The sequence below is a fragment of the Salvelinus alpinus genome, chromosome 8 (assembly GCF_045679555.1).
Source record: "Salvelinus alpinus chromosome 8, SLU_Salpinus.1, whole genome shotgun sequence".
Classification (NCBI taxonomy): Eukaryota; Metazoa; Chordata; class Actinopteri; order Salmoniformes; family Salmonidae; genus Salvelinus; species Salvelinus alpinus.
This window is the reverse complement of record NC_092093.1, coordinates 73865365-73890877: the sequence shown is the minus strand read 5'-3', so window position 1 is coordinate 73890877 and position 25513 is coordinate 73865365. Positions and strand designations below refer to the sequence as shown.

At 41.9% G+C, this 25513-nt stretch overlaps 1 protein-coding gene across 5 annotated transcripts in view; it reads left to right on the top strand.

The window, feature by feature from the left end:
• The window catches only part of plppr5b (phospholipid phosphatase related 5b), a 106274-nt gene that overhangs the window by 51826 nt on the left and 28935 nt on the right, over positions 1-25513 (top strand). For all 5 annotated transcript variants that reach the window (XM_071415031.1, XM_071415029.1, XM_071415033.1 and 2 more), the window contains 2 exons: positions 5905-6037; positions 19587-19837. In XM_071415031.1, coding sequence (XP_071271132.1) covers positions 5905-6037; positions 19587-19837 — 384 coding nt within the window. The remainder of the gene's footprint in view (positions 1-5904; positions 6038-19586; positions 19838-25513) is intronic.

Genomic DNA, 25513 nt, shown 5'->3' with positions numbered 1-25513 from the left:
GTCGTACTTTGCGTCTGAAGGTCAACTTGAATCTATGTGGCAGTTGATGAAAGTGCTTTCTCCACCATTCGAACAAGGATTAAGCTAACATTTAGTAAATTATTCAGATTTGTTTGTCGTGTTCAACTGCAAACCAAAGACATACATACATGGATACCAAAATATGTTTTAATTTCAACAGTTTTCTGGAAGAAATGTTGCATTATTTTAAAATTATTTTGCCATGACTGAATAAATAGAATAAATGCTAGGATCAAACCAAACTCTACATTATTTCAAAGATGTGACAATTTTTTACTTCATGTATGCTTTTTAATGCCTGTTGTAGGCAGTGGATGTTATTGCCTTGATGATGACAGATTGTAAAGTAGATAACAGATAGCAATGATTCAATACCATTGGATAAAACTATCCCACTGTCCAATGGTGGTTAATATCAGACCAGGGTTCAAATACTATTTCAGGTATTTCAATTACTTTTCAATACATTTCAAAACAAGTATTCAGACAACCTTTATTTAAAAAAACAAGTAGTTAAATAGTAAAATGCATTTGGAAATAAAATTGGAAAGTATTTGAAAATACTCAAATACACTGACTCAAATACACTCCAATGCATTTAACCCATGTATTTGAAAATAGTATTTGAAATAAGTATTTTAAAATACTTTCAAATACAATTGTGGTCGACAATTTTTTATTTTTTTTTTACAAAACAAACATTCAAATACTCAAGTTAAAGTACTTGTTTTGGGCCTTGAATTTGAAAAGACTCAAATACACAGAAAAAAGTATTTAAATAACAAATACATGTATTTGAACCCAGGTCTGGTTCATACCAGTTCAGGTCACAAGGATCACAGTGTAGTAATAATACTGTGTAGTATAGTCAATGAAATAGCTATGCTGCTGTAGCATAGTATTTTATATCCTCATTAATCAGATTCTTTACTATACACCCTTAAAGAGATATTTTGAATGTTTGAACATAAAGAATGTTGATGAAGTGGCGTAGTTGGCCTCGAGAGCAGTACAATGTGTGTAACCTAGATGTAACCGATTCTGGTAGTGCTAGGCCTCAGTAATGCCCTGGGCTGTTTTGTTCCCCTGAGAGGAGGAGGAGGAGCAGGAAGAGGAGGATGAAGGCTCTTTATCACTGTATTCTTAACTGGGACCTGATACAGCAGACCTTAGCTTTTTCCTCCTCTCTCTTTCTTTCTTTCTTTCTCTCTTTTTCTCTCCCTCTCTTCCTCACTCCCTCCCTCCACCAGAGTAGTGTTAAATAAATCACTCATGGCAGCAGCACCTGTGCTAGGGGGGAAACAGTACAACCCTAAGCTCCGGTGTTGAACCCTTTCACTCCCTGGCGGCCCGGCGGCCATTCAGTACTGGACTCCCTGACAGGTCCTGCTGCATCTGTGTGGCCAGTGAAGCGGAAACAGCAACCTGGGAACCTGTGTGTGTGTGTGTGTGTCTGCGTGCATACGTGTGTGTATGGTCTTTGGAGCCACAAGGTTGCAGGTTTAAAGGGACAGTGTGAGATTTCTGAAATCAAGCACTTTTTCTACTTACCTAGAGTCAGATAAATTCATGGATACCATTTTTATGTCTCTGTGTGCAGTTTGAAGGTAGTGTAGCTTTGCGGTCCATTGCTAATTAGCAGTAGCGCAATGGCTGGAAGTCTACCGAAACAGACTGGAAATGTATTTATAGCTATTTAAAAAGTGATGTGCCCAATTGATACATTTTAAATAGGACTACAATGATAGCAAACCAAACACTGCAAACCCATATACTAGGGATCTAACAATTCACTGATATGCATTATCCCCTGTTCAAATGTTTAAGATATGTGTGTCTGCGGAACCCAACATATATCCAAATGTAGCATGCATATGTCAGAAAATTGATTCAAATGTTACAAATCTCCAGTTCACTAAAATGTTTTGCTCATATTACTTTCTGACTTCGTTTGTGAAAATACTTCTCATCTTGCGTCCTCTCCTTCAGTGTCAAACTAAGCATGTAACTGTGTTGACAATCTTTGATCTACAAGTCATTTTGCATGCTGAGCTTATTCAAACTGCACGCTGTGCACAACTTTGTGCGCTGACCAACGAGAGGTAGGCCTATACCTGATCTTGCACATCTGCGAGTCACCTACAGGATTCAGATCTTTGTTAAATGGCTTGCGCGATAGTAGGCTTTATTAGTTGATTGACAACCAATGTAATTTGCTAGGTTATCAATATCAGATGTACTGTTGAAAATTGTGCTTTAAGTAGCCAAAGATACCTGCAAGACACAAATATAATCTGACTATACCTGCTGATTGGGGTTTACTGTCGTTAGATTTTAGATATACAGAGTAAAGGTGATCATTTCATAACAAGAAGAGTCATCTCTTTTGCTACCCACACTGCATGGCCGAAGTGGAGGAGAAGAGAAGCTCACTCCTAAAGACTTCCAAACATCTACAGTCGTGGCCTAAAGTTTTGAGAATGACACAAATATAAATTTTGTCTGCTGCCTCAGTGTCTTTAGATATTTTTGTCAGATGTTACTGTGGAATACTGAAGTATAATTACAAGCATTTCATAAGTGTCAAAGGCTTTTATTGACAATTACATGAAGTTGATGCAAAGAGTCAATATTTGCAGTGTTGACCCTTCTTTTTCAAGACCTCTGCAATCCACCCTGGCATGCTGTCAATTAACTTCTGGGCCACATCCTGACTGATGGCAGCCCATTCTTGCATAATCAATGCTTGGAGTTTGTCAGAATTTGTGGGTTTTTGTTTGTCCACCCGCCTTTTGAGGATTGACCACAAGTTCTCAGTGGGATTAAGGTCTGGGGAGTTTCCTGGCCATGGACCCAAAATATCGATGTTTTGTTCCCCGAGCCACTTAGTTATCACTTTTGCCTTATGGCAAGGTGCTCCATCATGCTGGAAAAGGCATTGTTCGTCACCAAACTGTTCCTGGACGGTTGGGAGAAGTTGCTCTCGAAGGATGCGTTGGTACCATTCTTTATTCATGGCTGTGTTCTTAGGCAAAATTGTGAGTGAGCCCTCTCCCTTGGCTGAGAAGCAACCCCACACATGAAATGTCTCAGGATGCTTTACTGTTGGCATGACACAGGACTGATGGTAGCGCTCACCTTGTCTTCCCCGGACAAGCTTTTTTCCGGATGCCCCAAACAATCGAAAAGGGGATTCATCAGAGAAAATGACTTTACCCCAGTCCTCAGAAGTCCAATCCCTGTACCTTTTGCAGAATTTCAGTCTGCCCCTGATGTTTTTCCTGGAGAGAAGTGGCTTCTTTGCTGCCCTTCTTGACACCAGGCCATCCTCCAAACGTCTTTGCCTCACTGTGCGTGCAGATGCACTCACACCTGACTGCTGCCATTCCTGAGCAAGCTTTGTACTGGTGGTGCCCCGATCCCGCAGCTGAATCAACTTTAGGAGACGGTCCTGGCGCTTGCCGGACTTTCTTGTGCGCCCTGAAGCCTTCTTCACAACAATTTAACCACTCTCCTTGAAGTTCTTGATGATCCGATAAATGGTTGATTTAGGTGCAATCTTACTGGCAGCAATATCCTTGCCTGTGAAGCCCATTTTGTGCAAAGCAATGATGACGGCACGTGTTTCCTTGCAGGTAACCATGGTTGACAGAAGAAGAACAATGATTCCAAGCACCACCCTCCTTTTGAAGCTTCCAGTCTGTTATTCGAACTCAATCATCATGACAGAGTGATCTCCAGCCTTGTCCTCGTCAACACTCACACCTGTGTTAACGGGAGAATCACTGACATGATGTCAGCTGGTCCTTTTGTGGCAGGGCTGAAATGCAGTGGAAATGTTTTGGGGGGATTCAGTTCATTTGCATGGCAAAGAGGGACTTTGCAATTAATTGCAATTCATCTGATCACTCTTCATAACATTCTGGAGTATATGCAAATTGCCATCATACAAACTGAGGCAGCAGACTTTGTGAAAATTAATATTTGTGTCATTCTCAAAACTTTTGGCCACGACTGTACTCTAAATTTTTAGGTGGGGGTGAAATCCAATGTTGTGCTAGATATTCATTAGCAATGTCATTGACAAATATTGGTAGTACTAGCTCAAACAGTTTTAATCTGCAAAAATGTGAAATGTATTAGTGGGTGATTTCAGATCAAAATTGGGTGGACAAAAAGCAAACATTGCACCCCCCCCCAAATCAGATAATGGGGTGGTAGATGCCCATTTTCCCTTATGGCTCAGCTTAGGTGCCTAATTATACCATAGACATACATCATACATCAGATCCAGCTCAGAGAGGCCCAGCTCATGAGCTCCATCAGTAGTAGATTTTAATTTAGAATGAAAAATGTATGTGTTTATGCAACAAATGTTAATGCCTCAAATAGTATCGTATCGCATTGAACCAAATCGCATCGATTTGCTCTCTAATCAAACCGAATTGCACCAAATCGTTTCAAACTAAAACGTATCTTTCCTGTATCCTATTGGAGCCCATGCACCTAGATACGTATCAAATCATCTTGAAAGGAAAGATGCATATCCCTACCATCTACAGTATTTAATGAGTTTAGAACTCTATATCTCTCTCTCTCTTCCTCCTCTCTCTCTCTCTCTCTCTCTCTCTACCTCTCTCTCTCTCTCTCTCTCTCTAGCTTCCTCTTCGCTCTCTCTCTCTCTTCCTCTTCTCTCTTTCTCTATCTGTTCCTCTTCTCTCTCTCTCTAGCTTCCTCTTCTCTCTCTCTCTTCCTCTTCTCTCTCTCTCTGGCTTCCTCTACTCTCTCTCTCTAGCTTCCTCTTCGCTCTCTCTCTCTCTTCCTCTTCTCTCCTTCTCTCTCTCTTTCTTCCTCTTCTCTCTCTCTCTTCCTATTCTCTCTTTCTCTCTCTGTTCCTCTTCTCTCTCTCTCTCTCTTCCTCTTCTCTCTCTCTCTCTCTCTCTTCCTATTCTCTCTCTCTCTCTCTGGCTTCCTCTTCTCTCTCTCTCTCTCTCTCTCTCTCTCTCTCTCTCTCTCTCTCTCTCTCTCTCTCTCTTTTCTTCTGCTCTCTCTCGCTCCTCACCGTCTGTCACCAATGGCAACTGCAAATGTGATTATAATTATACAGTTTTACTCCTCTGTAAATGTTAACAGCTCAAGGATATCACCTTTTTAGAATAACCTCTCATCCCAACCCATGGATTGAAGAACCAGGCATCGACAGGAATGATCTTTATGCCTTTAAGCTATACTGTAAATTCCACCAATGAAACATACATGCTATCATTAGTTTTTGTTTTTAACAGTGTTGGAATCATATTATTACACCCACTCTAGATCATCAGTGTTGAATTAGGGGTATTTTGTATAACTGACAACACCCACTGGGTTGTAATTCTGTTGATAATCAAGTGTACTGTGTCAAGCTCTGGCTTTAAATAGGAATTCACCTTCTGCCCACCTTTTAACCCCAATGACCACACACACAAACACACTCACATGCACGCACGCACGCACGAACACACAACAGACACACCAAGACACGTGCGCGCACGCACGCCCACGCACATACACAGACGCACACAAACAAGTGTGTTCTCATCTCTCAGTAACTAGAAGTGCCTTAAGTAGAGCCCTCCTCTCCTTCAATATGTTTTCCGTTAATACCGCGGGTGCTTTGCAGATGTCAGCCATTGAGAAGTGTACATAGTCTCTCAGAGAGATTATGGTGCTGTTTTGTTGTGTTTGTGTGTTTGTATGTGCGTCTGTGCGTGTGTGTGTTGGGAGTTACAGTATGTATGGATTTACCGACTAAACCATATTTGATTCATGATTCAACACTTATAAGAATATACTCATTTGTTTATCATCCATTTGTCTTCTCTGTTCCCCTTTCTTTTCTAGATCATGATCTCAGAGACCGTCCTGTTCTTGATACAATACTCGTCCAAAGAGCTGGACAGTCAGGAGAAGACCATGCTGACAGGAGACTGCTGCTACCTCAACCCTCTGGTGCGCAGGACCTTTCGCTTTCTGGGTACGTCATACAGACTAAATATTATCGAAACATTAGTCAACTTTGTGGCTCAGTTGGCAATTGTGCAATGGCAAGGTTGTACTTCGGATAAAAGCCTCTGTGTCACGCCCTGACCGTAGAGAGCTTTTTATGTCTCTATTTTGGTTTGGTCAGGGTGTGATTTGGGTGGGCATTCTATGTTCCTTTTTCTATGATTTGTATTTCTGTGTGTTTGGCCGGGTGTGGTTCTCAATCAGAGGCAGCTGTCTATCATTGTCTCTGATTGAGAACCATACTTAGGTTGCCTTTTCCCACCTGTATTGGTGGGTAGTTGTCTATGTGTAGTTGCATGTCAACACTAGTTGTTTATAGCTTCACGTTTGTTTTGTTATTTTGTTAGTTTGTTTAAGTATTCTTTGTTTAATAAAGAAGAATGTATTCCAATCACGCTGCGCCTTGGTCTCATCGTTACGACGAACGTGACACTCTGCTTATTGAACACATATTGCATATATTAAATTCTCCTTATGTCCAGTGTCTCCTCGTACAGAAACGCACACTGTCACATGCCCTGAGGGGAAAGAGTGGGATCCTTAGGAAAGGAATGGTACAGTACTGTATGTAGTCTCCTCGCCTATGCTCTCACGCAAACGTTCCTGTTTTAGATAAGACTACAGAAACCAAGAGGATTATCACGCTGATCCCCGAGGGAATACTCCACCCTCTCTCACTATTTCCTGTTAAATCTTCAATTTACACCACAATTCCTCTCACTGTAACAATTCCTTAATGTTATGAGCTTTCAGTCGCAGCTAAACCTCCCTTTACTCACTATACAAAATATGTATGAATTAATGTTGCTCTAAATTACATCTACAGTTGAAGTCGGAAGTTTACATACACTTAGGTTGGAGTCATTAAATCTCTTTTCAACCACTCCACAAATTTCTTATTAACAAACTATAGCTTTGGCAAGTCGGTTAGGACTTCTACTTTGTACATGACACAAGTCATTTTTCCAACAATTGTTTACAGACAGATTATTTCACTTATAATTCACTGTATCACAATTCCAGTGGGTCAGAAGTTTACATACACTAAGTTGACTGTGCCTTTAAACAGCTTGGAAAATTCCAGAAAATGATGTCATGGGTTTAGAAGCTTCTGACAGGCTAATTGACATAATTTGAGTCAATTGGAGGTGTACCTGTGGATGTATTTCAAGGCCTACCGTCAAACTCATTGCCTCTTTGCTTGACATCATGGGAAAGTCAAAAATAAATCAGCCAAGACCTCAGAAAAAAATTGTAGACCTCCACAAGTCTGATTCATCCTTGGGAGCAATTTCCAAACGCCTGAAGGTACCATGTTCATCTGTACAAGCAATAGTATGCAAGTATAAACACCATGAGACCACGCAGCCGTCATACCGCTCAGGAAGGAGACGAGTTCTGTCTCCTAGAGATGAATGTACTTTGGTGCGAAAAGTGCAAATCAATCCCAGAACAGCAGCAAAGGACCTTGTGAAGATGCTGGAGGAAACAGGTACAAAAGTATCTATATCCACAGTAAAACGATTCCTATATCGACATAACCTGAAAGTCCGCTCAGCAGGGAAGAAACCACTGCTCCAAAACCGCCATAAAAAAAGCCAGACTACGGTTTGCAACTGCACATGGGGACAAAGATCGGACTTTTTGGAGAAATGTCCTCTGGTCTGATGAAACAAAAATAGAACTGTTTGGCCATGGTGACCATCGTTATGTTTGGAAGAAAAAGGGGGAGGCTTGCAAGCTGAAGAACACCATCCCAACCGTGAAGCACGGGGGTGGAAGCATCATGTTGTGGAGGTGCTTTTCTGCAGGAGGGATTGGTGCACTTCACAAAATAGATGGCATCACGAGGGAGGAAAATTATATGGATATATTGAAGCAACATCTCAAGACATCAGTCAGGAAGTTAAAGCTTGGTTGCAAATGGGTCTTCCAAATGCACAATGACCCCAAGCATATTTCCAAAGTTGTAGTAAAATGGCTTAAGGACAACAGAGTCAAGGTATTGGAGTGGCCATCACAAAGCCCTGACCTCAATCCTATAGAACATTTGTGGGCAGAACTGAAAAAGGGTGTGCGAGCAAGGAGGCCTACAAAACCTGACTCAGTTACACCAGCTTTGTCAAGAGGAATGGGCCAAAATTCACCCAACTTATTGTGGGAAGCTTGTGGAAGGCTACTCGAAATGTTTGACCCAAGTTAAACAATTTATAGGCAAAGCTATCAAATACTAATTGAGTGTATGTAAACTTCTGACCCACTGGGAATGTGATGAAATAAATAAAAGATGAAATAAATCATTCTCTCTACTATTATTATGAAATATCACATTCTTAAAATAAAGTGGTGATCCTAACTGACCTAAAACAGGGTATTTACTAGGATTAAATGTCAGGAATTATGAAACACTGAGTTTGAATGTATTTGGCTAAGGTGTATGTAAACTTCCGACTTCAACTGTAAATATCACATAGGATGTTAAATGGATAACTCAGTCTAACAGGACAACTTTGCTTTTGTTAGACTGTCCGACAGTAACCCATTGGTGTTATGTTGGTGTTACAATTAGTTCTGCAGATTATGTCTGCTCCAGTAGGCAGCAGTAGCTACCACAGCCACCTGCTGTAGAGGTATGGATGACTGAGGTACCTAGAGCAAGGGATTCGTGTCAGATGTTTTAAAGACATTATCATTTGGGATCAGATAGGGATACTACTTTCATCTACGCCTCCCTGGCAGACTGCAGTGGGAAGGTGATAATTTCAACACAGGTCAAAGACACCTGTCTGCAGAGCATGGTGGTGCACTTCTCCAGCCCAGTGCATGTTTTACAAAGAGATTGCATGTACTTACAAATGTATGATAGAGGTACTGTATCACAGAAATATGACATTGTTTTATCTCATGTACTATAGCTATCGTGCTGTGGAAGATTACTTTCTGATTGACAGCTCTTAGATTCTGTCTCTTTTCTCATCTCTACCCTGTCCATGATTTGTTTAGTCAGTTCATATTATAGAGATGCGAGAAACACAGGTGTGTGTGTGGGTGCGTGTGTGTGTGTATGTGTGCGTGCGAGTCATCTCACTAGTCATCTCACGACCTGCCGTCTTCCATCCCATCTCTCTGTTTTATTTAGAGTTCCAATGATAATGACTCACTTTGCAATGCTCTGTGGGAAAATCCATTTTGAACATGCCCGAAGGTCATGACAACAAGCTCGCTCTTAACTCTTAATCTTACTTTTCCACCTGATTTGAAGTCTTTGCATTTCTCCACCCTCTCATGAACCTTGATTGTGAAAGGATAAGCTATTTAGAGTGCTCCCCTCTATTGAAAGCTAGATGGAGGGGTGTTAGGAGTATAAATGCCCAGCGAGATGAAAGGCACCCTGGAGAGACACTGCTGTTGTTGTCTCACCAGGTATTTAAGGTTCAAAGCAGAGCGTTGATGTGCACTTGTTAGAGAACTCCTTAAGACATACTGTTACACAAAGGAAGACTTTGTAGTGCATATAATAACTTCACAAATAAGCCACTTCTGTTTGGAGAAATCCAACGTATTATTTCTCACTGCATCACTATTGGTCTTTGTGCGAGGTGTTGATGTTCAAGCAGTTGGCACACAGTTCAGACACTCATCGGTACCACACAAGACATGCAGCCAGTGGTCTCTTCACAGGCCCCAGGTCCAGAACACAGGCTGGGAGTCGCACAGTTTTAAATAGAGCCATGAATATATGGAACTCTCTGCCACCCCAGGTAACCCAAGCTAAAAACCTGATTCAAAAAACACCTAACAACACAAAGGGGCTGTGAAGAGACAGCTATTTTGATATATTTTGTATTGTAATTTACACTCTATTATGTGTTGTATCATGTAGGTGGGTGGCCTTGCACGAGCCTTGGCTTGCAGCAGGAACAGCTCATAGGGTAGGAGCCATCTCCTCTTTCAAAAGCGTGAGGCAGAGGCAGGAGATGATGTAGTATTATTTAGTGTTACACTATGTATATTATGTATTTTACAGTTGTTGTTTTTTTCTTTGGTGCTATTTGCACAAGTATGTGGTACATTTTCACAACTCTTAGTACAGAACTCCAAACTGGTCACACTTTCCTTCAAAACCAGTCATTGTGCATTCATTTGGATCGTAAACATCTCTCACCACACAACTTTTGATAAAAAATATACGTATATTGTGAAATGTAATGAGAACATTGGTTTAATCACCAAACAATATAATTATATATTTTCAATTTAGTCATTTTAACTACCAGTTAATCCAATAGCAAACAATGCAAGAAGAAGCAAATAATGTTTGGGGGAAAAAAGATGGCGGACTGAACACAGCAGTGTAGATCACCTCAAGATAAAAACGTAATATTCAATATTGGTAAGTTAGACTAAATATTAGTACTTCACAAACTGATGGGTTATAACCTTCAATCTGGATAACAAAACAAAACAAATCATAAGGCTAGAGAAGTGTATCGACAAATATTACGAAAACAAGCAACACCCAAACATGACGGAGACTAAAAACAGAACCAATCCCGAAAAGAAAACCCAACTCTTCGACAGACACAGACGGTTTAATCTTTTCACCACCGGGAATGGTAAGGGTGGAAACCGATCTGTTAAAATCGATAAATGACAAACTGGGCATACTTGAATTAGTCAGTAAGGATATAAAGGAGTTGAAGGCAAGCCTCGAGATGAGTGATGAAAAAGCTGTGACATTGGAGAAAGATACAAACAAGCTACAGTAAAAGGGACAGTCAATAAGATTGAATCCGATGTTAATGAACTTAAAAAGGAGAACATCTTTCTGAGAGAAGCCTTACTTGATATACAGACTAGATCCATGAGAGAAAAACTGGTACTTGTATCCAAGAGAAAGAAGGAGAAGTTTCTGAGGGTGTAGTTAGGGAGTTCCTCCTTACAGCGCTTCAGATCCCACGCGAAGCTGTTGACAAAATCAAACTCGAACGTGTACACCATTTCAGGCAGAGAGGGCAGAGATGTGAATGCCCAATCGTTGGCAAATTTGCTTTCTTTAAAGATAAAATAATGGTTAAAAACCTGGGTAAAAGACTTGCACGAAAATAGGCATGAATGATCAGTTCCTGAAGGAAATTGCAGAACTGCGCAAAGTTCTGTATCCAATCTTCAAGGAAAATAGATTAAAAGGGAAACGTGTAGCTCTCGTAGTCGATAAACTGTATATTGATAACCAAATGTTCCGAGACACAAAGACTACTCCTTGGCTATTCTAAATATTACAAAGTTCACATAGAGGAGTCAAATAATGGAACACCCAATACTATCCATGGTAGGGATTGTAATAAAAATATATAGAAAAGCAATAAAATAAAACAATTGTTAAGGAAATAAACTACAACTACACTATACCATTCTAGATAGGGAATGTTGGTTAATAATTTGTTTTAGACTTTCCATTTATAGTATTTTATAAATTGATAAGACAGCATTAGAAGAAAGGGTAATTAACTAAATAATACATCTTCAAATATAAGGAACTGGAACACAAAAGTACTCAATCAACATGGAAGAGATAAAACACAGAGGACATAGAAGGCACAGTATGTGGGTATGTGCGCATGTATTGTGATGGAAGGTGGGGTGTTTTTTTTGTGTGTTTGGAAAAGTGTGGAGTTAAGTGAGTGAAAAATGATAGGGGTTGCAAATCCCAGAGCCCATGTGTGTTTGTGAGCAGGGGTTATGAGAGAGAGCTTTCAGTTTTGTGCAGATATGGGATATACATTTTGAAATAAATTACTAATATCTATTTATTTACTGTCCTATCATGATGGAATGGTCCCCAACCTTATACAGTACCCTGGACACCTACCTGAGAGACCCATACACTAAGGATAAATCATTATCTGTTGTATGGGTCTACTGTAAGTAGCCTATACGCAGCCAAATGAGAAAGATGAATGTGGTCAGAGACCAACTAAAGCAGCACTGCCCCATCAAGAGCCTGCCTGGCAGGGTTGGTCCTGCGAAGCCAAAGCCCCCTGATGGGAGAGCATAATATACAAGGAAATTCTCAAAACTGCCAATGAGAACCTTGACGACCTTGTATCTAGCCGGTGGGGATTCTGGTGGGGTGCCCCCACCTAGGCAGTGCTGGCAACACTAGCTGCAGTAACCCATGGGGAGGGGGTCACACTCTGACATTCTGAGAGGGGGCATGTTATTGTGGCCCTCGTGGCACAAAATCATCAAAGGTCTGACTGCACAGAGATGCTTGGGAATATGGTCACAATGGGGGACCACGTATGGGTGTTTCAGGGGACCTGACAATTTTAATAAAATCTCCCCATTTTTGCTCAATTTTGCAGGCCTTCTCATACAGCTGCAACTGTATATGCATTCGTAAATCAAGGCCTTTCTTGATTTGGGCTCTGGGATACTGTTGAGCATCTGAGTTTATGGTTGTTTGTGGGGGAAAGGGATTGAGTGTGTGTGTGTGTGTGTGTGTGTGTGTGTGTGTGTGTGTGTGTGTGTGTGTGTGTGTGTGTGTGTGTGTGTGTGTGTGTGTGTGTGTGTGTGTGTGTGTGTGTGTGTGTGTGTGTGTGTGTGTGTTTGTGTGTTGTGTGTGTGTTTGTGTGTTGTGTGTGTGTGTATCCCATAACTGTTGCTAGGGAGTAAAGATGTTAGTGATAATATAGGATGAATCACAATAATTGTTTGCTAAAATAATAATTGCTTGCCAAAATGTAATTTTTATAATGGCAATACTGGTAAGAGGTAACAAAACTACCTACACTATTACAAATATTTGTTGTTACTTATGGAAGTTAAGATAAGCAGTTGTTATATATATATACTGTATATATATAATTTTTAATAGCTTTATAAAATACAAGTCGAGGTGAGGGCGATGGAAAAGCTGATCTGCTTCTGTTCTGTGGGTGGCACTGTGTGCTCTTTTCAAAAGGATGGTTCCCGGTCTCTCGGGGGCCATGGGATCCAGGGGGTCGGGGGTGGTCTGTCGGTCACTGGGATGACAACCCAACTCGGGATGGGGAGGAGTTTTAGCGGGTAGAATAGTGGGGACAAATTGGAGGTTTACTTAGTAGCAATGCAAATATCATGTTATAGCTATATGGACACTCAATCACTATGGTACTTTCTAATGGTGAGTTTACAAACATATATTATGATAAATAGATTTGAAACTTGTATTTCATAATGGTAAATGGTGAAATAAGTATAGCCAGTTATAATTGTAATGGCTTAGTAGATAATAAGAAAAGACGGTCAGTATTTAAATGGCTAAAAGAGAAGAAATATAATATCTATTGTTTCCAGGAAACTCGTTTTAGTTGTGTAGGAAACTGGGGGGCGAAATATGTTTCTCCCATGGGAACAGAAATTCAAAAGGGGTGATGCTATTAATTAACAGTAATTTTGATCCAAATGTGCAAATTGTCCAAACAGATCCTCAAGGTAAATGGATGATTTTAAATATATTATTGGACCATAAACAGATATGGCTTATTAACCTTTACGGTCCAAATAATGATGATCCATGATAATATATATAATAATTTAAGCAATACAAGACCATATTATGGTGGGAGAATATAATATGGTTTTAAATACCGCTATGGACCATAAAGGCAATCACACAACAAACTATCACCCTCATGCACTTAAGGAAATCATGAATGTCATGGATATATTGGAATTAGTGAATATATGGAGGCTTAAATACCCTGCCCTAGTGAGATATACATGGTGGAGGCTCAATCAAGCTTGATTACTTTCTTATGTCATTCTCTCTGGCACCAAAAGTTTTTTAAAAAGAGTGTTGATAGGGGACAGAATGCGGTCGGACCGTCACATAATTGGCATACATATTACTCTTACAGAATTTCCACATGGGCAAGGATATTGGAAATTTAATCAAAGCCTACTAGATGATACGTTGTTTTTAACTAGGACAGAATCATTTATAACTGACTTTTTCCGACATGACATAGGTACAGCAGATCCCATTATTGTATGGCACACTTTTAAATGTGCCTTTAGAGGCCATGCACTCAGTACTCATCTATAAAACAAAATCAATTTAGGTCAAAAGAGTCCATATTAACAAAGGAAATGCAAGGACTAACAGTACAGATAGATAGCAATAAAAACTGTACCACAGAGGCTCAGAGTAAGTTAGAGAAAAAAAACTAAAAGAAATGGAGGAACTTATTCAAGAAAGATCCAGTGTAATATATTATAAAAAAATTACGCGAACTGGATGGAATATGGGGAAAAATGCACCACATTCTTTTTTAATCTTCAACATAGAAATGCTACCAAAAATAATTTACTGAAACTTGTTACAAATGATGAAGTCACCCATGATTCACCAAACGATATGTTGAAAGAGGATGTAAAGCACTTTAAGCATATGTTTTCGTTTCAGTCTCCTCTATCTCCACTAACCGTAGCTGATTGTATGAATTTTTTCCTTATTAATAATGTAAAATGAACATCTGTATAGAAAAACTAATGTGAAGGCCAAATTACACTTCTTGATGCAATTAAAGCCTTTAAGTCAGGGAAAACTCCAGGGCTGGATAGCATACCAGTGGAGGTATACCAAACTTTTTTATATACTCAGAGGACTGTTATTAGCATGTTTTAACCACTCCTATATAAATGGTAGATTATCGGACACTCAACAAGAAGATCTGATTTCATTATTACTGAAACAGGATCCAAGTGGTAAATATAAAGATCCAATCCATAAAATAAATTGGAGGCGTCTTACACTTCAGTGTTGTGATGCAAAAAGTCTAGCTAAATGCTTAGCGCATAGAATAACATTTTTATTGTCTGATATTATTCATCCTAATCAGGCAGGTTTTTTACATGGACATCATGTACATTGGACATAATATAAGACAAGTGTAAACAATAGAACACAATGAAATTTCTGGGAAACCAGGCCTGGTATTCAAATCTGACTTTGAAAAGGCCTTTGATAAAGTACGACGAGTTTATAAATAAATGCCTGGAATATTTCAATTTTGGAGAATCTCTTATAAAACTGGTTAAAGTTATGTATAATAACCCTAGGTGTAAAATAGTAAATAATGGCTACATCTCAGAAAGTTTTAAACTGTCAAGAGGAGTAAAACAAGGTTGTCCACTATCGGCATATATATTTATTATTGCCATCGAAATGTTAGCTGATCAAAATCAGATCCAATAATAATATTAAGGGATTAGAAATCCAAGGCTTAAAAACAAAGGTGTCATTGTGCGATTGATGTTTAGAGGATCTAGATACTTTTTCTAACCTCTCTGTATTAAAAACTAAATTATGATAAGTGTACTATATTACGTATTGGATTCAGATGTCCACATGTCCCTGAATGTCCTTGAGTGGCCCAGTCAGAGCCCGTACTTGAACCCAATCTAACATCTCTGGAGAGACCTGAAAATAACTGTACAGCGACGCTCCCCATCCAACCTGACAGCTTGAAAGGATCTGCAGCGAAGAATGGTAGAAACTCCCCAAATACACGTGTGCCAAGCTTGTAGCATCATACCCAAGAAAAATTGAGGCTGTAATCGCTGCCAAATGTGCTTCAACAAAGTACTGCGAAAAATGGTCTGAATACTTATGTAAATCTTATATTAAAGTTTTACATTTTTTATAATATTTGTGTAGATTGATGAGTGAAAAAAACAATTTAATACATTTTGGAATAAGGCTGTAACGTAACAAAATGCGGAAAAAGTCAAGGGGTCTGAATACTTTACGCCCACGGCCTGAGTTTTGGCCAGGTTGAAGCCTGCTTCATCAACACATATATACTTGTGATAGTACAAAAGTAGCATGTGCATCAAATAGTAACAGTAATACAGTATAAAGTGCTGTACCTGAACGTACTCGGCCCGCAGTTGTTTCACCTGGTCGCTGTTTCTCTCAAAAGGCACCAGGTGTCTCTTCAAAAGGCGGGCGATTGTTAGTAGGCTGATGGATGCCACATTGGCAAAGATGTCATTGTTCTCCTCAATGGCCTGCTTTGTTTTGGACAGCCATATGTCATTCCTGGCCCTTACCATTGCAACTCTGCCCACTCCTGCTGGTCGGTCAGCACACACCACGGCCATAACCATGTGGTCTTCTGTCAATTCTGAGGGTAGAACAGGGTATACTGTCAATAGATAATTTCTTTGCGAAATTTTCTCATGATCGAATTGACAGTTGATCTTTTCAGATTGGGGTGATCTGGCAGCCTCTGCCATGGTAAGGCCTCTGTTTGCCACATGGTCAACGACGATGGCCCGGACTTCATTAGACACAAGTTCCCTGCCATCTGCCTCCCTCTCTCTGATGTCCACCTGTTTGACGGGACCCAAGCCCACCTCTTTGACGGGGCCCATGCCCACCTCTTTGACCTCTTTGACGGGGCCCATGCCCACCTCTTTGACCTCTTTGACGGGGCCCATGCCCACCTCTTTGACCTCTTTGACGGGGCCCATGCCCACCTCTTTGACCTCTTTGACGGGGCCCATGCCCACCTCTTTGACCTCTTTGACAAGGCCCATGCCCACCTCTTTGACAAGGCCCATGCCCACCTCTTTGACCTCTTTGACAAGGCCCATGCCCACCTCTTTGACAAGGCCCATGCCCACCTCTTTGACAAGGCCCATGCCCACCTCTTTGACCTCTTTGACAAGGCCCATGCCCACCTCTTTGACCTCTTTGACAAGGCCCATGCCCACCTCTGTGACAGGCCCCTTGTCCACGAGTTCTTTGATTTCTTCCTCTCCCTTGCTGTCTATCCTTCTCTGTGTTGAAAGAAATGGCAGGTGTTCACACACCCCCTTTTATATGGTGACCAATTGTGGTTACCACTATGTGAAATCAGTTAGCAAAAATGAGTATTCATTATGTATGGTTATCATGTATCATACATTTAATTCAGATGTTTATACTTTACAAACACACCTTTTATTTCTTTAGTTCTCAAAATCATCCATATATAGTAGACAAACCAGTTTAATATCTATAGGTTTACCAAACGGTTAAGTGATTAACCATGAAGCGCAGTTGGATTAAGTGATGGTCAAATGTATTTAATGAGAAGAGAATCAGTGAAAGGCAACTACTTTATATGAAAGTTATTTCTAGATGAAATGCTGATTAGGTTTAGTGAAAAAGTGTGATTTTGTGTGTTGTACTTATTAGTCAATTGAAAGTATGCAAAAACTGTTGAAAAACAGCCTTTTTGATGATCTGTTTTGAGTTTTGTATTAAGAGTTGTGACATTTTACCACATACTTGTGAAAATAGTACCAAAGTGATAAAAAAAACGGTATATTATGTGTTTTATTTGTTGTTTTGTTTCCTATTTGGACCCCAGGAAGAGTAGCCGCTGCCTTGTGGATCCCAATAAATATCACTATACTACTAACGGTCTCCAGGGGTAGGCAATAGTGGTCTTTAGAGCCTGTGCAGGTTTATATCACAGCCGAGCTCTATATAATAATCTTTAAACAGTCAGTCTCTGAATAATTCCTAACAAGTCCTCAACTGGCAGCTTCATTAAATAGTACCCACAAAACACCAGTCTCAACGTCAACAGTGAAGAGGCAACTCCGGGATGCTGGCCTTCTAGGCAGAGTTCCTCTGTCCAGTATCTGTGTTCTTTTGCCCATCTTAATCTTTTATTTTTATTGGCCAGTCTGAGATATGGCTTATTCTTTGCAACTCATTCTAGAAGGCCAGCATCCTGGAGTCGCCTCTTCACTGTTGACATTGAGACTGGTGTTTTGCGTGTACTATTTAATGAAGCTGCCAGTTGAGTTCTTGTGAGGTGTCTGTTTCTCAAACTAGACACTCAAAAAAAATGTAATTTGTTTGTTATTTTACTAGGCAAGTCAGTTAAGAACAAATTCTTATTTTCAATGACGTCCTTGGAACAGTGGGTTAACTGCCTTGTTCTGGGTCAGAACAACAGATTTTTACCTTGTCGGCTCAGAGATTCGATCTTGCAACCTTGCGGTTACTAGTCCAACGCTCTAACCACTAGGCTACCTGCCGCAGGTATGTTTGGCACACAGGGTTGTTGCTAGCGTGCTAGGAATTTGCATCTGTGAGAAGAGACTAGTAATTTCTACTCCTACTTTCAGACATAATGTGATATTTACAGCATTTGGAATCATGCAGGGGGTGTCTCAAAATATAAGAAAGGTCACTTTCATTACAGCATGTTATTTAACCATCTCTCTGTCTCCTTTTATTTAAATATCTCTCTCCACAGGTAAAACAGTGTTTCATTACCCATTGTTATATATATATATATATATATATACACTACCGTTCAAAAGTTTGGGGTCACTTAGAAATGTCCTTGTTTTTGAAAGAAAAGCAACAAAAAAAATGTCCATTAAAATAACATAAAATGTATCTGAAATACAGTGTAGACATTGTTAATGTTGTAAATGACTTTTGTAGCTGGAAACGGCAGATTTTTTATGGAATATCTACATAGGCGTATATAAGCAACCATTATAAGCAACCATCACTCCTGTGTTCCAATGGCATGTTGTGTTAGCTAATCCAAGTTTATCATTTTAAAAGGCTAATTGATCATTAGAAAACCCTTTTGCAATTATGTTAGCACAGCTGAAAACTGTTGTGCTGATTAAAGAAGCAATAAAACTGACCTTCTTTAGACTAGTTGAGTATCTGGAGCGTCAGCATTTGTGGGTTCGATTACAGGCTCAAAATGGCCAGAAACAAAGGACTTTCTTCTGAAACTCGTCAGTCTATTCTTGTTCTAAGAAATTAAGGCTATTCCATGCGAGAAATTGCCAAGAAACTGAAGATCTCGTACAATGCTGTGTACTACTCCCTTCACAGAACAGCGCAAACTGTCTCTAACCAGAATAGAAAGAGGAGTGGGAGGCCCCGGTGCACAACTGAGCAAGAGGACAAGTACATTAGGTGCGGCAGGTAGCCTAGTGTTTAGAGCGTTGGAGTACATTAGTACATTAGAGTATCTAGTTTGAGAAACAGACGGCTCACAAGTCCTCAACTGGCAGCTTCATTAAATAGTACCCGCAAAACACCAGTCTCAACGTCACAGTGAAGAGGCGACTCCATTAAAAGTCCACAAAAAATGTGTTTTTCTTTCAAAAACAAGGACATTTCTAAGTGACCCCAAACTTTTGAACGGTAGTGTATATCTTTCTGCCTTTCAGTGTGCCTTCAATAATGTGTGATGAGTGTCCTTTTAGACCTCCTTTCCGTTGCAGACTTCATCAATCTATCCACACAGTATGACAACTGATAACCAGAATCTAGGCCAAATCCATCGCCCCCTCTCTCTAGGAGTGTACACGTTAAGCATCTAACAGGTGTCTCTCTCTCTCCAGGAGTGTACATTTTCAGCCTCTAACAGGTATTTCTCTCTCTCCAGGCGTGTACACGTTCAGCCTCTAACAGGTATATCTCGCTCTCTCTCCAGGAGTGTACACGTTCGGGCTGTTCACTGTGGACATCTTTGTAAACGCGGGCCAGGTGGTGACGGGCAACCTGTCCCCCCACTTCCTGACGGTGTGTAAGCCCAACTTCACGGCCCTGGGCTGCCAGCACGCCCTGCGCTACATCAGCCACCAAGAGGCCTGCACCGGGAACCAGGAGGATATCCTGCGTGCACGTAAAACCTTCCCCTCCAAAGAGGCTGCCCTCAGCATCTACGCAGCTCTCTATCTCGCGGTGAGTAGGAACCTATGTACCAAAGATACATGTTGAGAGAGTGAGTGAGTCCCTGTTACAACTGCTCACTAATTACATGTAATAACTATGGAATACATATTAGGATTATATAGTAGTAATAGGAATACAAAATAGGCTTTCGGAACTGTATAGACATCGCTGGGATATCTAGGCGTGAAAGGGTAATTCCAAGATTCTGTGAGGGACAAGCTTTTGAACATCTTAATGATTGAAGTGGATTTAGTGAGTAGGCCCAATAGATGCCGGTCTTGGATGGGCTGGTGTTCTTTGATGGCTATGAGTCAGACTAGATGCGAAGAACACTGCAAAATATATCCTGGTAGTCTCTAAACCTGTATAATCTGTTCATCAATTCTTGTCAGATTGGCCTAGGCTGTCATGTCTCAAAATGTTGTTTTCGTTTTGGACGCTGGTTTCGAGTCGCAGCCTTTCATTGGTCGAAGAGTGTCTGAGGGTAAGATGCAATTTTTTGAAGATTTCACATTTGATATTTCACTTTTTTCAATCAAATTTGTTCCATCACCCACACAGTATGTAGATCAACTTTCTCTATATTGTTTTGGTCTGAAGCTTTGCTTTTTATCTGGCTGGTAGATTTGCATAAAAATGGACATCTCCAAGTCTCTGAACAGTTCTGTCTTTTTGTCTGGCTGCTGATATGCGTATAGATGGATTTCTTCTAGTCTCTGAGTTGTTCTGCTAGAGGAGTATGTACAGTCACCTCCAAAATGATTGCCACCCTTGATAAAGATGAGCAAAAAGACTATATAAAATAAATAATACTAATACCGAGCTATATTATATGCTCATTTACAACTGCGACCTGGCCAAGATAAAGCAAAGCAGTGCGACACAAACAACAACACAGAGTTACACATGGAACATAAACAAACGTACAGTCAATAACACAATAGAAAAAAATAGTCTATATAGAGTGTGTTCAAATGGAGTGAGGAGGTAGGCAATAAATAGGCCACAGTAGCGAAGTAATTACAATTTAGCAGATTTAACACTGAAGTGGTAAATGAGCAGATGATGATGTGCAAGTAGAGATGCTGGTGTGCAAAAGAGCAGCAAAGTAAATAAAAACAATATTGGGATGAGGTAGGTAGATTGGGTGGGCTGTTTACAGATGGACTATGTACAGCTGCAGCGATCGGTAACCTGCTCAGATAGCTGATGTTTAAAGTTAGTGAGGGAAATATAAGTCTCCAGCTTCAGCGATTTTTGCAATTCGTTCCAGTCACTGGCAGCAGAGAACTAGAAGGAAATGCGGCCAAAGGAGGTGTTGGCTTTGGGGATGACAAGTGAGATATACCTGCTGGAGAGCGTGCTACGGGTGGGTGTTGTTATGGTGACCAGTGAGCTGAGATAAGGCAGAGCTTTACCTAGCAAAGACTTATAGATGACCTGGAGCCAGTAGGTCTGGTGACGAATATGTAGCGAGGGCCAGCCGACTAGAGCATACAGGTCGCAGTGGTGGGTGGTATAAGGGGCTTTTGTAACAAAACGGATGGCACTGTGATAGACTGCATCCAGTTTGCTGAGTAGAGTATTGGAAGCTATATTGTGTTGATGACATCGCGGAAGCCAAGGAACGGTAGGATGGGCAGTTTTACTAGGGTAAATTTGGCGGCGTGAGTGAGGGAGGCTTTGTTGCGAAATAGAAAGCCGATTCTAGATTTGATTTTGGATTGGTGTGATCCGATTTACAAAAATGAAGTAACTGTAATCAGCCTGGATTACAATTTTTTAAATTAGGATTACAGTGACATTCTTAAAAACAGCTGATTACATTTGGGATTACTTTATCAACTAAAAAGAGGACATTTGATAAAACTTTGTCAGCACTGCTGTCATTTAGCACACCATCATGACTTCTCACATGCTCTCAGAGATTCTATTGTCCTGCTGATGGCCCATTAACCCATAGCCTACAATGGTCACACCCCCACATAGATCTAGTTAACATAATACAAAGATCCTTATCAAAATCTGTCTGTTTACACTAGTGATATGTTTTTTAGCATGGGCTGCATCTCAATCCACCGCATCCACTGAAAATGCCCTTCGCATTTGTGGTGAATGGTGACAGAGCTAGAGTGGTGCTTGTCAGACCACGAGACATCCCAAAAATCGGTCTTCTCACATAAATGTCTGTAGCGTCCAAAACTGTTACGACGACTCAGCTCATGACCCTGGGACTGAACACCTCCCATGCAACTGGATCCTGGGCTTCCTGACGGGCCGCCGCCATGCGGTGAAGGCAGGCAACAACACATCCACCACGCTGACCATCAACACGGGTACCCCTCAGGGGTTTGTGCTTAGCCCCCTTCTGTACTGGCCACGCACAACTCTAACATCATCATCAACTTTGCTGATGACATGATGGTGGTAGGCCTGATCACCGACAACTGACAACGAGACAGCCTATATGGAGGAGTTCAGTGACCTGGCAGTTATCTTTCTCTCTGCATTGCTGAAAAAGGACCCGTAAGTAAGCATTTCTCTGTTAGTCTATACCTGTTGTTTACGAAGCGTGTGACAAATACAATTTGATTGTATTTATTTTCCTCCTGTATTGTAAAAAAGCTCTTGGAAGCTATAGAAATGCATTTATTAATGTCTATATTCGTTTTTGACACATTTATTCTATTACACACACATTAATACATAAATAAAATGATATTACGTGAGCTAAACATAAAAAGAAAAAAAGAACAAATACATAAAAACATTTTCTCCGTATATTGTTTTTAGAGAGTACATATATTATTGTCCACACTACAATAACAAAATACTTAAATACATGTCATTTTGTCCTTGAAACATTTAGTTGAAATACTGTAGAATTGACCTTACAATAAAGCTAGTTATTTGTATTATTTATTTTAAACCGTCTTTTTTGTTCATCTTTATCAAGGGTGCCAATCATTTTGGAGGTGACTGTATACTCACCTGACTAGCCTGCAGTAGTAGCGACATCATCACCCTTGACTACCTGCATTTGGAATGCAGATGTGCAGGAAGGCAGACACAGCATGCTGCAGAGAATCAGATTCTGTTCATCAGCTCCAATAAGCCTACACACAGAAGCCAGAAAGCAGAAAGCACTCGTCCACACGCATACACGTGCACCCACACACTCACTAACATGCACAAACACACTGGAACAGTGTTGACTGATTCTTGGATTTCTTAAAAAAAATCTTTGCTACGAATATCAGATTTGGACACAATGTTTTGGCTGGTTGATCAAATTCCGCTTAAAAGAATATCCTTCACTGAATGCTAGCAGACAAAGCCTGTTAATTTATTTAAAGATGATCCTGCTGTCACGTTCCTGACCTTATTTCCTTTGTTTAGTATTTGTTTAGTTGGTCAGGACGTGAGCTGGGGGGCATTCTATGTTATGTGTTTCTATGTTTGGTTTAGGGTTGTCTAACTAGCCTGATATGGTTCTCAATCAGAGGCAGGTGTTTTACGTTGTCTCTGATTGGGAACCATATTTAGGTAGGCTGTTCTCACTGTTTGTTTGTGGGTGATTGTTCCTGTTCGTGCGTTTATTGTTTTTCATTATTCTCTTGTTCAGGACTGTAGCGTCGTTGGTTTCGTTTTGTTTATTGTTTTGTTCGTCTAGAAAAGTATTCGAATAAATATGGATACATACCACGCTGCATATTGGTCTGATCCTTGCTCCTCCTCAGACGAGGAGGATTACGACGGCCGTTACAGAATCACCCACCAACCAAGGACCAAGCAGCGTGGTAAGCGGCAGCAGCAGCAGGAGCAGCGATGTCAGGAGAAATGGACTTGGGAAGAAATACTGGACGGTAAGGGACCTTGGGTTCAAGCTGGAGAGTATCGCCGCCCTCGCGAAGAGCTGGAGGCAGCTAAAGCCGAAAGGCGGTGGTATGAGGAGGCAGCACGGAGGCGAGGCTGGAAGCCATGAGAGTCAGCCCCAAAAATTTATTGGGGGTGGCTAAAAGGGAGTGTGGCGAAGTCAGGTAGGAGACCTGCGCCAAGCCTCCTGTGCGTCTCCAGAGCCCTGTGCGCCCTGTTGCTGCTCCCCGCACTAGCCTTGAGGTGCGTGTCCTTAGCCCGGTACCACCAGTTCCGGCACCACGCACCAGGCCTATTGTGCGCCTCAGCCGGCCAGAGTCTGCCGTCTGCCCAGCACCCCCTGCGCTGCCCGTCTGCCCAGTGCCGCCTGCACTGCCCGTCTGCCCAGCGCCGCCTGCACTGCCCGTCTGCCCAGCGCCGTCTGAGCTGTCCGTCTGCCCTGCGCTGCCCAGCGCCGTCTGAGCCGCCCGTCTGTCCTGAGCCTTCAAAGCCGCCCGTCTGTCCTGAGCCTTCAGAGCCGTCCGTCAGTCAGGAGCCGCTAGAGCCGTCCGTCAGTCAGGAGCCGCCAGAGCCGCCCGCTAGACAGGAGCCGCCTGACCCGCCTGCCAGACAGGAGCCGCCCGCCAGACAGGAGCCGACAGAGCCGCCCGCCAGACAGGAGCCGCCCGCCAGACAGGAGCCGTCAGAGCCGCCCGCCAGACAGGAGCTGCCAGAGCCGTCAGCCAGACAGCCGCCAGCCAGCCAGGAGCTGCCAGAGCCGTCAGTCAGCCAGGATCTGCCAGAGCCGTCAGTCAGCCAGGATCTGCCAGAGCCGTCAGTCAGCCAGGATCTGCCAGAGCCGTCAGTCAGCCAGGAGCTGACAGAGCCGTCAGTCAGCCAGGAGCTGACAGAGCCGTCAGTCAGCCAGGAGCTGCCAGAGTCGTCAGTCAGCCAGGAGCTGCCAGAGCTACCTGTCACGCCGGCGATGCCGGAATTCCCCCTCAGTCCGGAGCTGCCCCTCAGTCCGGAGCTGCCCCTCAGTCCGGAGCTGCCCCTCAGTCCGGAGCTGCCCCTCAGTCCGGAGCTGCCCCTCAGTCCGGAGCTGCCCCTCCGTCCAGAGGCGCCCATCAGTCCAGTGGGGTTAATTTGGAGGGTTGCAGTTAAAAGGAGGCCACGAAAGCGGGTAGTGACTATGGTGGGGTGGGGGCCACGTCCAGCGCCAGAGCCGCCACCGTGGACAGATGCCCACCCAGACCCTCCCCTATAGGTTCAGGTTTTGCGGCCAGAGTCCGCACCTTGGGGGGGGGGGGGACTGTCACGTTCCTGACCTTATTTCCTTTGTTTAGTATTTGTTTAGTTGGTCAGGACGTGAGCTGGGGGGCATTCTATGTTATGTGTTTCTATGTTTGGTTTAGGGTTGTCTAACTAGCCTGATATGGTTCTCAATCAGAGGCAGGTGTTTTACGTTGTCTCTGATTGGGAACCATATTTAGGTAGGCTGTTCTCACTGTTTGTTTGTGGGTGATTGTTCCTGTTCGTGCGTTCATTGTTTTTCATTATTCTCTTGTTCAGGACTGTAGCGTCGTTGGTTTCGTTTTGTTTATTGTTTTGTTCGTCTAGAAAGGTATTCTAATAAATATGGATACATACCACGCTGCATATTGGTCTGATCCTTGCTCCTCCTCAGACGAGGAGGATTACGATGGCAGTTACACCTGCTGATTCCCCCTACTCGGGAAAGTGCTGCTAGTTGAATGATTTGAGGGTGAATTACAGTAATAAGCACAGGAATGCCCTGGTAAAAAGTAGTGTACTATATTGGGAATAAGG